Consider the following 16,658-nt stretch of genomic DNA (forward strand, 5'->3'; position numbering starts at 1 on the left):
TAGCACCCACTTAGCTGTTACAACTAAAAATGTCTCATAGGGAGCAAAATTGCCCCTGGTTGAGAATCACTACTCTAGATATAGTAATTCCAGGTGATCTCATGCTTTACCCTTCTCATGCTTTTGTGGGGGAAGGTGAGGTGGAAGTTGGATGGTGTTAATAGAGCTCCTTGGAATTAAAAGAGAGGTTATGACTCTTCCAGCAGCGTGTCACGCCCTAATGTGGTTAGGTGCAATTACCTTTAAATTTTACTCTACTTATTGGGCTTCCCTGGTGGCGCAGTGGTTGAGAATCTGCCTGCCAATGCAGGGGACACGGGTTTGAGCCCTGGTCCAGGAAGCTCCCACATGCCGTGGAGCAGCTAAGCCCATGCACCACAACTCCTGAGCCTGTGCTGTAGAGCCCATGAGCCACAACTACTGAGCCTGCACTCTGGAGCCAGCATGCTACAACTACTGAAGCCCGCGTGCCTAGAGCCCGTGCTCCGCAACAAGAGAAGCCACCGCAATGAGAAGCCCACGCACCGCAACAGAGTAGCCCCTGCGTGCAGCAATGAAGACCCAAACGCAGCCAAAAATAAATAAATAAGTACATTAAAAAAAAAATTTTTTTACTGCTGTCCTGAAACACCCTGTAGATTTTAACTCAGAATTTATGAGAACTGGTAGGTGATAGATTTTTTTTAAAATTAAAATACACAGGGGCTTCCCTGGTGGCGCAGCTGTTGAGAGTCTGCCTGCCGATGCAGGGGACGCGGGTTCGAGCCCTGGTCTGGGAAGATCCCACATGCCGCGGAGCGGCTGGGCCCGTGAGCCACAACTGCTGAGCCTGTGCGTCTGGAGCCTGTGCTCCGCAACAGGAGAGGCCGCGACGGTGAGAGGCCCGCGCACCGCGATGAAGAGTGGCCCCCGCTTGCTGCAACTAGAGAAAGCCCTCGCACAGAAACGAAGACCCAACACAGCCAAAAATTAAAAAAAAAATAAATAAATTAAAGAGTGTTTGCTCTGTAAAAAAATAAAATAAAATAAAATACACATACCATAAAGTTCTTATAAAAGTGCACAATGTGCTTTGTAGTATGATCGCAGGTTGTGCAACCATCACCACTATCTAATTCCAAGAAAATTTTTATCGCCTCAAAAGGAAACTCCATACAGAGAGTTTCTCTGGGATCTGCTTTACTTTTATCTCAAAGCAGAGGTGGACATCCTCTAGCCTTCATGAACGACTATTTACCTTAAGGGCCAATTCAGAGAAAATAATTGTTTGGAAGCCACATTTAAAAAATCAAAACGAAAATAGTTTTAAGTCCCAAGAGAGAAACAGATATAGTCTTACAAGTAAATTACTTGCATTATTGAATTACCTGCTTTATTGAGTTTTTTCCTTATGCTTGGCCAGAGGCAGTTTTCTAATCTTTCATCCTTTACATTTGGTAGAGGGTTTGGATCAGAACCCTTTGGATCAGAGGGTTCCAAATGCCAAATCAGTGCCCTGCCACATAGCATTATTTGATGAGCTTGTTAAAAATAGACTCCCAGCCTTCTCCAACTTCCCAGATGATTCGGGTATACACCCAGGTCTGGGAACTACTGCTTAAGACTTTTACAAATACGTAATGTCCATTTGTTTTCTCTTTCATTCTTTAAGCAACACACCCCTCCATAAGGTATTTTTCCCAATTTCTAGATTGAAAAACTGACATGAAATGAGGTAAAGTGGCATATCCAAGGTCACACAGCCAGCAGATTAGGAGCAAAGCTGGGGATGGAGTTAGTTTACTTGCAGAGTGTGTTCAGTGAGGGCTGTTCTGGGCCAGGTTGGTGATCAAGAGATGAGTGAGGTATGGCCCTCACGTCTGCTCTTTTTCATTCTAAGCCTACAAGAAAGAGATGAATTCAGCAACTGTAAAACCAAAGTGGGTGCTTATTTCTTTTCAAACAGCATTGTTATTACCACAGTACCATTGACGAGGGGACTGGAGAGAGTGTGGAGTGAAATTCAGTATCATTTCCTACAGATGATGTTTATTTGGTCCATTTATTCATTTACTAACGATTTATTGAACCTCTGCATGTATAAGGTTAGTGTCAGGGGGTAGCCTGCAAGGGCCCTCTTTTCATCACCTCTCCCAAATAGACACCTAAGTAGAAACCACCTGCCTTGCGATCTTTAAGGCCATTTCCTTAGTTCCCGCCGCCATAACCATCTCTACCCACAAGACTGTCAAAAATATGAAGAAGCTGCTGACTGCACTTGTTAATAGTTCTTTTTTTAAAGGTTTGATAGATGACACGGCACAGAGAAGTGGACACTCACCAACTGTTAGTAAATTGCTACAGCACTTGTTCAGGGCAGTTTGGCAGTATTTATCAAAAACCTTAAAACGTTCATACACTTTGATCCAGCAAATTTACTTCTAGGAATATAATCCTGTAAGTAAAAATGTATTGAAGGCAGATGGTCCCCTGACCATTATTTGCAAGGTTTCCATTGTCATTACCTAGTTTGACCTCATGTGTTAACATACAAACCTATGAACATAGGTCTCCCTGCCTGTTCCCTGCAAGCCTTTCTCCATACTGCAGCTACTGTGATCCTTATACGATGCAGACCTCATGGCCTCACCCTCCTGCTCAGAATCCTTTGCTTTCTCTCCTTGCTCTGAGGATGAAGTCCTAATGTGACTTGAGAGGTTTTGCACAGCGATGCTTCCTTCTTTAACCCTGTCTTTCCCCATTCTACTCTCTTCCCTGTTTTATCTCTTCCTCTGATTCCCATACTCCTCCATTTTATAACCTATAAACTGCAGAGCATGGCTTGCGTCCATCTATTCTCAGTGATTTATTGCCTTCTGAGTCCTGGTTGCGCTACTGAGTAGAATCATTGCTGGCTCAGCTGTATTATTATCTTGCTCAGAAATAATTTCTACTAATTCTCAGCCATGTTATGTTAGTTCTGATTCATAATACATTTAAAATCAAAATGAACTGAATATCTAACCTGACTGTGTGATTTCTACATCTGTATAAAGATATTCTGGTTCTGAGTAAAAGAAATCTCAGTTTGGCCAGGCACAAAGAAGAAATGTATCTCACATAATAGGAGGCTTCAAGATTTTTAGTTTAGTGGCTCAGTTTTGGCCTCAAGGACCCCGTTCTTTCTGTTCCTCTTCTCTGCCATCCACTGCATTGGCTGCATCCTAACGGTCAGCAAGATGACTGCTTGTGGCAATTGAAGCAACCAGCATGTTTATTCACACCAAGGGGAGGTTGGCTTTTCTTTCCCGGAAGCCCAAGTAAGCCTCTGTTTGCATCTGTTTGGTCCAAATTGTCTTTGCCTGTGCACCCACGAGCCAGTCACTGGCAGAGGGGATGACGGTACCGTGACTTTCTTAGATGATTATCTGTGAGGGGGATGAATGCGGGGAAGCCACCCAGTGTCCACCACCATTTCTCTTTTACCAAAAGGAAAAAATTGCAATAGCAAGCTGCAAGAAACTTCCCGTAAGGGAAAACGTTTCACAGTGTTCTGCTTTTTAAGACTTATTCAACTCCCAAGATGAGGTAGAAGAAGTCTAAGAATTCTTCTATATGGTTAACCATGGAATCTTTTTTTCCCTTTTTTTAATTTCCTTTTTCCAGATCCAGACATTTAATGTGGATGCACCATGCCAGACCGTGGAAGATTTAACGAATGGGGTTGTGATGGCCCAGGTTCTCCAAAAGATGTAAGAATAAATTGCTTTATCTTTTTGTATGTTATTATACCTGGATATTTATTAGATTGAAAACATGGACAAAAAAATAAAGTGCTCTCATGAAACACGTGTTGCGCAGAGACCGAGAACTGAGCAGCACAGGTGCTTCTGGCAGCCTGCGCTTGTTTAGGTACAGGTGGACCGGCCGCAAGGGTCGTTAGGGCTGCAATTGTTGCAGTGCTCCAACGGTTTCAGCAGAATTCTTTCTTCCTGTGGTTTTCAGTGTAAGCTTGGCAGACATTTTCCTGTTAGCGTCCAGATTTTGCCATCATAGAAGGATCTGAGAGGCTTTCTCTCTCTTTAGGGCTCTGCTCAGACGTTGTCTTACCAGTGAGGCCCTCCCTGTCCACCCCTAGAAAATAAGCGACAGCCATGCCCTGTGCTCCGTTTCCCTTTTAACCTTCCGTATGCTTCTCAGAAGTAGGTAACACTGTATCGTATACCATGTATTTTGCTTGCTTATTTGTTACCTGCTGCTTCCCCCCACACCCATCTGCAGACAGACAGACAGACAGACAGACAGACACACACACACACACACACACACACACACACACACACACACACACACACACACACACGCACAGTGTAAGCTCCGCCTAGAGGCAGGGTGAAAACATAATAATTGTAAAATTGATATTGTATGGCTGTCTTCAACTTTTGACCTAGGAATTTTTCAAATAAAGGGTTACCTGTGAATTTAAGATGTCAGTAAGTTTGATGTGATTTGGGAGATACTTTTGTCTTTTGAAGCCCCGAGCCCTTGTCAGCCTGAGACACTAAAGAATTTACATGGGACTTGCTGAGATTTCCTGCAGCTCTGTTGAGAATCAGTATCATCGCTAAAGGATTCTTGCCGTTGCTCCCCTTGCAGTGAGCTGTGTAGAGCTGCCTGTCTGGAAGCTTCTCAAATGCCTGCATTTCAGAGAATCTACCTGCCTTTCACACTGGCGGTTCATGCTTGAAAACTGTAGCTTGCTGTACCTTTCTTGTGCACCTTACATCTCTCCAGACATACAAGCATGCAGACTTTCTGGCAGAGCTCAAGAAGGCTCACTTGAAACTGACCAGCCCTGGTTCTAGCACTCAGAAGAGCGGTCTTGTGATTTTCGTGGACACTTTTGAGTGGTGCCCTATAACGTTTAGCTTTTCCAGAGCAGCGGTCCCCAGCCTTTTTGGCACCAGGGACCAGTTTCGTGAAAGACAATTTTTCCATGGACGGTGGGGTAGTGATGATTCAGGCGGTGATGCGAGCGATGGGGTGGGGATGGTTCAGGCGATAATGCGAGCGATGGGGCGATGGTTCAGGCGGTGATGCAAGCGATGGGGAGCGATGGGGAGCGGCAGATGCAGCTTCGCTCACTCGCCCGCCGCTCACCTCCTCCTGTGCATTCCGGTTCCTAACAGGCCGCAGACCGGTAGCGGTCCACGGCCTGGGGGTTGGGGACCCCTGGTCTAGAGAGTTTCAGTGCAGTTCTTAATAAAAATTATTTGTGGGCAAGTGGGCCTAGCTACGTGAGCTTTCCAGGTATGTGTCATTAAATGAATTTTTTGCTTGTTAGTTTGGGTAGGATTTCTGTTGTAGAAACCAGAAGAAAGACTGTATGAGTATATTATTTTACCAAATCAAGATCATAACGTGCATTATGTTCTGCAGAGTGGTTATTCTCATTTGCCAAAGTCTTGTGGGCATATTTCTCATCAATATTTAGCTTTTTACATTTTTTTCCCAAAATGCATTCCTTTTTTCCTTTTGTTGTGGTATAATGTAGACCGAAAAGCATACTAAAAGAAGTAATTAATTTGTGTGTAGTATGTATATATTGTATGTATATGCACACGTGTATACACACATCCATATAACCACCACCCAGACTGAACTATATAACATTTTGAGCCCCCAAATGGTCCCCCTCATGCCCCTCCCTAATCAATACCCCTTGCCTCAAAGATAGCCATGGTTCTGATTTCTACACCATCATTTTTATAAGTGGAATCATACAGTGTATGCTGTTTTGTGTTTGACTTCTTTCACTCAACATAATGTCTGTGTGATTCATTCATGTTGTTTTATATTGTCTACTTAAATAATTGTATAATAACAGCTTCACAGAAGCTTCCTCCTTTGTCAGTTTGATGTTTATTGAACGGCCGCTCTGCATCCAGCACTGGTCATGCAAGGATGAGCCACAGTCCACAGGGTAACTGTGTTCAGAGAGTTTATAACCTGGGGAAAGACGGATGTTAACTGACCAAGGAAACAAAACTGCTAGTATAACAAGCGCTACAGAGAAATTGTGAAAATTTCTAAGTTAGCAGTTGTCTCCGCAGGGCTAACATTCAGAAGAGTCCAAACCAGAGATATCAATCTGGGTGCTTCTTAATTGAAGCCATGAGTGTGGATTAAATCACTCAGGGAAGAGTATAGGGTAAGAAGAAACCAGTGTGTAGCCTGAGCCTTGAAGAACTCTGACATTTAGTTGTTGGTTAGAACATCTACCAGCAGAGGGACCAGAGAGGCACGGGGAAAGCCAGTGGAGTGTGGATGCTGAGAGAAATGGCAGATCTCTTCATTTTGTCTGAGCTAAGTGAGAAACTTGTATGTTTTTGTAGTTTTAGTAGAAATTTTATCAAATGTGAATAGATCTCAGTAGGCTTATTGTTAGCATAATTTGTTTCTCTCTCTCGTCTTTTAAGTCATTTTCTGCTCATCTGCTTTCCTGCTTCCAACATCTTATTGCTGACTTCTGTCTTTCGTTCATCCATGTAGGTTCATGTCCCCCTGGTTTTTGTGTGTTTGTTTGTTTTTAATTAGTAGACTTTGTTTTCTTAGAGCAGTTTTAGTTTCACAGCGAAATTGAATGGAAAAAAGTTTCAGTACGAGATGAAAAAAAGTTCTGGAGGTGGGTAGTGATGATGGTTGCACAACCATTAAGTAAGTGAATGTACTTAGTGCCGCTGTACACTTAACAGTGGCTTAGATGGTAAATTTTATGTGTATTTTACTACAATAAAAAAAGTTTTTAAAAACTGAGGGAAAAGTGTGGTGACTTCCCACTTGCTCCCTGCCCCACACAGAACTTCCCCCACTGTCAGCATCCCCCCACCAGATGGTCCATTTGTTACAGTTGATGAACCTACGTTGATGCATCAGCATTACCCGAAGTCCACAGTGTACGGTAGCCGTCACTCCGTGCTATACATTCTATGGGTTTGGGCAAATGTGTCCTTCCTTACAGCATCGTACAGAATAGTTTCTGCCCTGAAGACCCCCTGTGCTCCCCCTAGTCATCCCCCTCCCCTTCAGTCACTGATCTTTTTACTGTCTCCACAGTTGTGCTTTTTCCAGGTTGTTGGGTAGCTGGAATCACACAGCGTGTAGCCCTTTCCGATGGCTTCTTTCTCTTAGTGATGCGCATTTAAGGTTCCTCCATGTCTTTTCGTGGCTCGACAGCTCATATCTTTTGAGCACTTACCCCCTCCTTTTTTTAACAGCTTTATTGAAATGAAACTGATATACAGTAAATTGCACATTTTTAGATGTAGAATTTGATAAATTTTTTTTACCTGTGGAGATGCCCAGGAAACTATCAAGATAATGAACATACCAATCACTTCAAAAAGTTTCCTCAGTCCTTCCTTCCAGCCACCCCTTTCCCATCCCCAGGGCAACCACGGATTTGCTTTCTGTCGCCGTAGATTAATTTGCATTTTACACAAATTTTATGTAAATGGGCTTACAGTATGTTTTATTTTTTGAGGGAGAGGGTGTGGCTTCTTTCATGCAATATAAAATTTTGAGATTTATTCATGCTGTTGCCTGTCTTAATATAGTCCATGCATATTCCATTGTATGGATACACCCCAATCCATCCATCCGTTCGGCTGCTGAGGAGCTCCTGGGTTATTGTAGTTTTGGGCTGTTACAAGCAGAGCTGCTGTGAACAGCGGTGTCCACATCTTTGTGTGGACATACGCTGCCATTTCTCTGGGGTGAAGGTCCACCCAGGGGCGAAATGGCTGCAACATGTGGCAGGTGTAAGTGTAATATTGAAGAAACTGCCAAACTGCTTCCAAAGCAGACGTACCATTTATGTTTTTACAAGCAGCGTGTCAGTGTTCCAGTTGCACCGTGGCCTCACCAGCACTTGCTGGGGTTGCTCTTTTTAATTATAGCCATTCTAGTGGTCGTCTAGTGGTGCTCACTGTGGGTTTTATTTGTATTTCTATAATGACTAGTGATGTTGGGAATCTTTTCTTGTATTTATATACATTCACTGTATATATATATATATATATATATATATATATATATATATCTTCTTTGGCAAATTGTTTGATGTAATCTTTTTTTGTTTTTAATTTCTGGGTGTGCAAGCCCAGTGCCCCACCGTGACTCTGGGATCTGGGACATCCCTGGGACTATGGGGCCCTCTGAGGGGTGGCTGGCCAGACCGTGTCCACACGCTGGTGGCCACACGCTCACGCCCGCACACTTCCCCACCCGCGGGCACTGGGTCAAGGCAATGAGGCGCAGGTGGGGTTAGGAGTTTGTGGCCACACCTGCCTTTGAATCTTGGCTGTCCCTTAATAGGTACTTGACCTTGGGCCCATAACCTTCCTGTACCTCAGTTCTCTTATCTGTAAATTGGGGAAACTACCTATGTTTTTAGAGTACCTGGAACGTAGTGAGCTTACAAGAAATTTTAGCTGTTGGTATTATTTCAGTTAGCTAAAGGCATCATTATACACTGTAAACAGTGTATTCCTTCACTCATCAATATAGAAATTTTAAAAAATTTTATGTTTACTTATTTTTTATTGAAGTATACTTGATTTACAATGTGTTAATTTCTGCTATACAGCAAAGTGATTCAGTTGTACATATATATTCTTTTTCATATTCTTTTCCATTATGGTTTATCACAGGATATTGAATATCATTCCTTGTGCTATACAGTAGGACCTTGTTGTTTATATACATAGTAGTTTGTCTCTGCTAATATCAATCTCCTAATTTATCCCTCCCTCACCTCCTTTCCCCTTTGGTAACCATAAATTTGTTTTCTACGTCTATGAGTCTGTTTCTTTTTTGTAAATAAGTTCATTTGTATCATATTTTAGATTCCACTTATAAATGACATCATATGGTATTTGTCTTTCTCTGTCTGACTTAATTCACTTAGTATTACAATCTCTAGGTCCATCCGTGTTACTGCAAATGACATTATTTCATTCTTACGGCTGAATAAAATCCCATTGTATGTATGTACCACATCATCTTTATCCATTCATCTGTTGATGGACATTTAGGTTGCTTCCATGTCTTGGCTATTGTGAATAGTGCTGCTGTGAGCATTGGGGTGCATGTATCTTTTCCAATTAGAGTTTTCTACAGATACATGCCCAAGAGTAGGATTGCTGGATCATACGGTAGTTCTATTGATATTTTTAGAATACTGTTCTCCATGGTGGCTGCACCAGCTTATACCAACAGTGTAGGAGAGTTCCCTTTCTCCACAGCCTCTCCTGTTTGCTGTAGTCTTTTGCCTATTTATTTATTTATTTATTTTTATTAGAGTATAGTTGCTTTACAATATTTTGTTAGTTTATACTGTACAGCAAAGTAAATCAGCTATATGTATACATATATCCCCTCTTTTTTGGATTTCCTTCTCATTTAGGTCACCACAGAGCATTGAATAGAGTTCCCTGTGCTATACAGTAGGTTCTCATTAGTTATCTGTTTTATACATAGTATCAATAGTGTATATATGTCAATCCCAATCTCCCAATTCATCCCACCGCCCCCCCTTTCCCCCTTGGTATCCAAACATACGTCTGTGTCTGTATTTCTGCTTTGTAAATAAGATCCTCTATACCAGTTTTTTCAGATTCCACATATATGTGTTGATATACGATATTTGTTTTTCTCTTTCTGACTTACTTCACTCTGTATGACAGTCTCTAGGTCCATCCGTGTCTCTACAAATGACCCAATTTTGTTCCTTTTTATGGCTGGGTAATATTCTATTATATATATGTATCACATCTTCTTTATCCATTCCTCTGTTTATGGACATTTAGGTTGTTTCCATGTCCTGGCTGTTGTAAACAGTGCTGCAGTGAACATTGAGGTGCATGTGTCTTTTTGAATTACGGTTTTCTTTGGGTATATGCCCAGTAGTGGGATTACTGGGTCACATGGTAGTTCTATTCTTAGTTTTTTTAAGGAATCTCCATACTGTTCTCCATAGTGGCTATATCAATTTACATTCCCAGCAACAACGCATGAGGGTTCCCTTTTCTCCGCACCCTCTCCAGCGTTTATCGTTTGTAGATTTTTTGATGATGGCCATTCTGAGGTGTGAGGTGATACCTCATTGTAGTTCTGATTTTGCATTTCTCTAATAATTAGTGATGTTGAACAACTTCTCATGTGTTTGTTGGCCATCTGTATGTCTTCTTTGGAGAAATGTCTATTTAGGCCTTCCGCCCATTTTTTGATTGGGTTATTTGTTTTTTTGCTATTTAGCTGCATGAGCTGTTTGTATATTTTGGAGATTAATCCTTTGTCAGTTGCTTCAGGTGCAAATATTTTCTCCCATTCTGAGTGTTGTCTTTTCGTCTTGTTTTTGGTTTCCTTTGCTGTGCAAAACATTTTAAGTTTAATTAGGTCCCATTTGTTTATTTCTGTTTTTATTCTCATTACTCTAGGAGGTGGGTCAAAAAAGATCTCGCTGTGATATATGTCAAAGAGTGTTCTGCTTATGTTTTCCTCTAAGAGTTTTATAGTGTCTGGCCTTACATTTAGGTCTTTAATCCATTTTGAGTTTATTTTTGTGTATGGTGTTAGGGAGTGTTCTAATTTCATTCTTTGACATGTAGCTGTCCAGTTTTCCCATCACCACTTATTGAAGAGGCTGTCTTTTCTCCATTGTATATTCTTGCCTCCTTTATCAAAAATAAGGTGACCATATGTGCATGGGTTTATCTCTGGGCTTTCTATCCTGTTCCATTGATCTATATTTCTGTTTTTGTGCCAGTACCATACTATCTTGATTACCCTAGCTTTGTAGTATAGTCTGAAGTCAGGGAGCCTGTTTCTTCCAGCTCCATTTTTGTTTCTCAAGATTGCTTTTGCTATTCGAGGTCTTTTGTGTTTCCATACGAATTCTAAAATTTTTTGTTCTAGTTCTGTGAAAAATGCCATTGGTAATTTGATAGGGATTGCATTGAATCTGTAGATTGCTTTGGGTACTATAGTCATTTTCACAATATTGATTCTTCCAATCCAAGAGCATGGTATATCTCTCCATCCGTTTGTGTCGTCTTTGATTTCTTTCATCAGTATCTTATAGTTTTCTGCGTACAGGTCTTTTGCCTCGTTAGATAGGTTTATTCCTAGGTATTTTATTCTTTTTGTTGCAGTGGTAAATGGGATTGTTTCCTTAATTTCTTTTTCTCATTTTTCATTGTTAGTGTCTAGGAATACAAGAGATTTCCGTGTATTAATTTTGTATCCTGCAACTTTACTAAATTCATTGATTAGCTCTAGTAGTTTTCTGGTGGCATCTTTAGAATTTTCTATGTATAGTATCATGTGATCCACAAACAGTGACAGTTTTACTTCTTTGCCAATTTGGATTCCTTTTATTTCTTTTTCTTCTCTGATTGCCGTGGCTAGGACTTCCAAAGCTATGTTAAATAATAGTGGCAAGCGTGGGCACCCTTGTCTTGTTCCCTGTTTTAGAGGAAATGCTTTCAGTTTTTCACCGTTGAGAATGTTTGCTATGGGTTTGTAATATATGGCCTTTATTATGTTGAGGTAGGTTCCATCAATGTCCACTTTCTGGAGAGTTTTTATCATAAATGGGTGTTGAATTTTGTCAAAAGCTTTTTCTGCATGATCATATGGTTTTTATTATTCAACTTGTTAATATGGTGTATCACATTGATTGATTTGCGTATATTGAAGAATCCTTGCATCCCTGGGGTAAATCTCACTTGATCATGGTGTATGATCTTTTTAATGTGTTGTTGGATTCTCTTTGCTAGTATTTTGTTGAGGATTTTTGCGTCTATGTTCATCAGTGATATTGGCCTGTAATTTTCTTTTTTTGTGATATCATTTTCTGGTTTTGGTATCAGGGTGATGGTGGCCTCATAGAATGAGTTTGGGAATGTTCCTCCCTTTGTAATTTTTTGGAAGAGTTTGAGAAGGATCTGTGTTAGCTTTTCTCTAAATATTTGATAGAATTCACCTGTGAAGCTGTCTGGTCCTGGACTTTTGCTTGTTGGAAAATTTTTAATCACAGTTTCAATTTCATTACTTGTGGTTGGTCTGTTCATATTTTCTAATTCTTCCTGGTTCAGTCTTGGAAGGTTGTACTTTTCTAAGAATTTGTCCATTTCTTCCAGGTTGTCCATTTTATTGGCATATAGTTGCTTGTAGTAGTCTCATGATCCTTTGTATTTCTGCGGTGTCTGTTATAACTTCTCCTTTTTCATTTCTAATTTTATTGATTTGAGTCCTCTCCTTTTTTTTCTTGATGGGTCTGGCTAAAGGTTTATCAATTTCATTTATCTTCTCAGAGAACCAGCTTTTAGTTTTATTGATCTTTGCTAGTGTTTTTTTCGTTTCTCTTTCATTTATTTCTGCTCTGATCTTTATGGTTTCTTTCCTTCTACTGACTTTGGGTTTTCTTTGTTCTTCTTTCTCTGGTTCCTTTAGGTGTAAGGTTGGATTGTTTATTTGAGATTTTTCTTGTTTCTTGAGGTGAGATTGAATTACTATAAACTTCCCTCTTAGAACTGCTTTTGCTGCATCCCATAGGTTTTGGGTCATAGTGTTTTCGTTGTCATTTGTTTCTAGGTAGTTTTTAATTTCTTCTTTGATTTCTTCAGTGATCTCTTGGTTATTTAGTAGCATATTGTTTAGCCTCCATGTGTTTGTGTTTTTTACAGTTTTTTTTCCTGTAATTGATTTCTAATCTCATAACGTTGTGGTCGAAAAAGATGCTTGATACGATTTCAGTTTTCTTAAATTTACCGAGGCTTGGTTTGTGACCCAAGATGTGATCTATCCTGGAGAATGTTCTGTGTGCACTTGAGAAGAAAGTGTATTCTGCTGCTTTCGGATAGAATGTCCTATAGATATTAATTAAGTCTGTGGTCTAATGTGTCGTTTAAGGCTTGTGTTTCCTTATTAATTTTCTGTCTGGATGATCTGTCCGTTGATGTAAGTGGGGTGTTAAAGTCTCCCACTATTACTGTGTTACTGTCGATTTCCCCTTTTATGGCTGTTAGCATTTGCCTTATGTATTGAGGTGCTTCTCTGTTAGGTGTATAAATGTTTACAATTGTTATATTTTCTTCTTGGATTGATCCCTTGATGATTATGTAGTGTCCTTCCTTGTGTTTTGTGGTTTTTGCCTATTTTTTAATTGAATTGTTTTCATCTTATTAAATTTAGAGTTCTTTATATATTCTAAATACAAGTTCTTTCTCAGATGTATGTTTTAAAATATTTTCTCCCAGCCTGTGGCTTCCCTTTTTATTTTCTTAATAGTGTCTTTGCAGAGCAAATATTTTTAAAGTTTTAATTATTAAATACTTATTATTTAATATATTTTTTTTAGTTCCCATGGTTTTTTTTTTTTTAATTAAGAAACCTTTACCAAACCCAGGGTCTCTAAGATTTTCTCCTGTGTTTTCCTCCAGAAGTATTGTAGTTTTAATGCTTATATTTAGGTCTGTGACACATTCTGAGTTATTACTTTTTGTGTATGATATAAGGGTCTCTTTTTTTTTGCACTATTTATTGCAAAGATTCCTTTCCCATATTTTCAGGATTTTGATTATGTTGAACTGTCTAATGACTGGACAGACAGCATCCATGGATGATTAGATTCTTGTTCATTGAAGTAATTTTTAATGATAGATCAGGCACTGAAAACACTTAAGATGTAGTTTATCCTTTTACATCTATATATCAACAAATACAAAATGAAAACCTTTTCTTGAGGGGGGCCTTAAGTTTTTAGGGAGCTATGACTCTTAATATTATCAAAACTCAAATTTATAGAATTTTCTTTCTTATTTTCTACTTCTTGGTTTGAAGAAAATTAACATTAGCCTTTGTAAAGATTTTTACAAAGCAGCACCCACTTTGGAGAGCACAGCATGTTCTGTGTGAGACAACAAGAACTTGAATTGACTGTTTATGCTATAAAACCTGTGATTCTTGGTGAACCTATGGTACACCTGCCAGAGAACAATCGCTGCTTTGCCCTGATCAACTTCGGGCCTGAAAGAACCCTCTTCTCCCGTAACAGCCCTGCCTCTGCAGGCTTCTAAGTAAGGCTGTTTCTTCTTCATGTACCACTCGGCTCAGCATGGTGCCTCCTCAGTGCTGCTTCCAGACCATTCCCCTCACATCTTCCTTAAGACCCCTCAGTTTTGAGTCTGACGACATCATCCCTCTCGTTTCTCAGCAGCTTTGGATCCAGGCGTCCTGCTGCTCTTTCCAGCACCACCCTTGTGGAAATTCCTGGGGACTTGGATATGGTCCTTTAGACCCTTGCCTGTCAACTCCTTGACTCATCTCCTTTGGTCTCATCCTCTACCCAGTTTCAGCCACTCATTCTCGAGGTCATACCCCATGGCTTATCATCACCAGTAATCTGCGACCCTCCGTGGTCTCGGTTTGCTCTCTCCCGCCATCTGACCACTGCCTCCTGTCTTTCCATCTCACTCTCTCTGGCCACACATCTCCAGCCATCCTTCAGTTCTCGAGGGCCGGTGGGGTCTCAACACTGTCCTTCACCTTCACCTCTTTCTTTCCTCTTATTCAGCCGAAATTCCGTGGTCAGTCATAATCACTCCCTGTGTACATTTTTAGCTCCTCTGCCCCTTTTTTATTTCTTTGTACTTTTTTGGCTAAACCACAACTTGGTTAAATCGAATATCCCACCATTTCTGCGTCTCACCTATGTGGCTGAACCGAGCTGGAAAAGACACAGACTTGCTGGTGCGTCTCATTTTACATTTCCCAGTGTGAACCCCTGGTCATCTGGTACTTCCCCAGCCCTCTCACTACCCCTCTTCCGGGTGACCGTCTTCCACTGTCCTTTCTGGAGACCTTCAGCACCACTTCCCCACTCTCTCCTCTGATTACCTTCCAAGGTAAGGGACCGCCTACTTCTGAGAAAGTTGAAACACATACAGGAGAATCTCTATTGACTCCCCGACTACGTTTGCCCCCGCCGGCATCAGTGTGGCCGCCTCGCTGCCCGTTACCGCCTTCGAGCTGTGCCGGGGGCAGTCCTGTCGTCAAGTCAGCGGCTGCACGTTGTCTGTTGAGTCCCTTTGCCTCTCACCTACTCAAGATCTTTGCTTTACCAGTTCTCCCCTCTTTGCTACACCCACGGCTTCCCCTGCTCGGCAGGGTCATATCCGCTAGCAGGGAAGCAGGCTTATTTATCTTTAAACAGACTTCTCAGGATCCCACTCCTGTCAGTCACTGCTCCGGTTCTCCTGCCTGTGCAGCGTCTGTCTCAGAGTTCTCCCCGCCGCCCCCTTAAATACACTTCCGTCAGGGTTTCCCCACCATCATGTTAGAACTGCACTTGTTGCTGATGCTGATGCCCGTCCTCAGTCCTCGTCGGGACTGGCAGCAGCGTTCAAAGGACAGATGCTCATCTGCTTGTTGCTTCCTTGTGACACTTATTAAGATTTGGCCTCCAGGATACCGTGACCTTCCAGGTTTCTCTCCTGTCTCACTGGATGATCTGCATTTCCTGTGCTGGTTTCCCTCCTGTGCTCCCTCCTAAGGACGCAGAGCTTAAGGACTCAGGCCTGGCCCCTCTTCTCTTTTGTTTGCGTTCACCCCCTCGATGATTTCGCCTAGTCTCATAGCCTTAAATGGCATCCATATCCTAATGATGCTCAGATTTTTATCTCCAGTGTGAACCTCTCCTCTGACATGCAGACTTGTCTGATTGTCTACTTAGCATCTCCAGTTGGGTCTAAAAGACATCTCAGAGTCATCGTATCTAGAACTAAACCCTGTCTTCTGCTCAGACCCACTCAAAGTCTTCTCATTTCAGTTGTTGGCGTTTCTGGCCTTGCGCTGCTCAGACCTTGAAACCTCTCTTTTTCTCCACATCCTGCATCCAACCCATCAGGAAATACTGAAGGCTACACTTTTAAAATATAGCTAGATCCAGCCTTTAGATCTAACTTCCAGATAACAGAGAAATACAGAGGACAGAGGAATAGGTTAAAATGAGTCACAAGGAAAGGATCAGGAAAATCCAGAAAGTGGGATATTTCACAGGACAGTTGACCTGGTCTCTTCAGCAAGTGAATGTCAAGAGAAGAAAGGAATGGGTTGGACTATTCTAGATCCAGGAGTCCAGAGAGAAAGACACTGACCAAACGCATCACGTGGTTCTTCTGGAAGACCTGCCGTGTGCAGAGCGTGGATGCCCCGGAGGACGTCATGCTACGCGAGAAAGCCAGTCCCAGGGGGCAGACTGCGCCACTCCACTTCTGGGAGGTGTCTGAAGTGGTCAGACTCATGGAAGCAGAGAGAAGTGGTGGCTGCCAGGGGCTGGGATTTGGAGGAAACGGGGAGTTGCTGTTCAACAGGTATAAAGTTTCAGTTGCATGAGATGCATAAGCCCTTACGGCCTGCTGTGCAGCACTATGCTTGTGGTTAATAGCACTGTACTCTGATCTTGACTGTCTCTTGAGAGGGCAGAGCTCATGTTAAGTGTTCTTACCACAGTTTCAAAAACAAAAACAAATGCAATGCATGAAGCTTGGATCTTGTTTGAACAAAGACATTTCAAGGATGTAATGGAGGAAATTTGAATATAGATTATTAGGTGG

The 16,658-nt window shown here is 41.5% G+C and overlaps 1 protein-coding gene across 5 annotated transcripts in view; it reads left to right on the forward strand.

Moving 5' to 3' along the window:
• HOOK3 (hook microtubule tethering protein 3) overlaps positions 1-16,658 on the forward strand; it is a 120,391-nt gene that overhangs the window by 4,127 nt on the left and 99,606 nt on the right. For all 5 annotated transcript variants that reach the window (XR_014239047.1, XR_014239048.1, XM_082374833.1 and 2 more), the window contains exon 2: positions 3,646-3,731. Coding sequence is in view for 3 of the 5 variants with exons in the window: in XM_082374833.1 (XP_082230959.1) it covers positions 3,646-3,731 (86 nt within the window). In the remaining 2 variants the exon portion in view is untranslated. The remainder of the gene's footprint in view (positions 1-3,645; positions 3,732-16,658) is intronic.

Source organism: Balaenoptera borealis (assembly GCF_965194805.1).
Source record: "Balaenoptera borealis genome assembly, chromosome: 21".
NCBI lineage: Eukaryota > Metazoa > Chordata > Mammalia > Artiodactyla > Balaenopteridae > Balaenoptera > Balaenoptera borealis.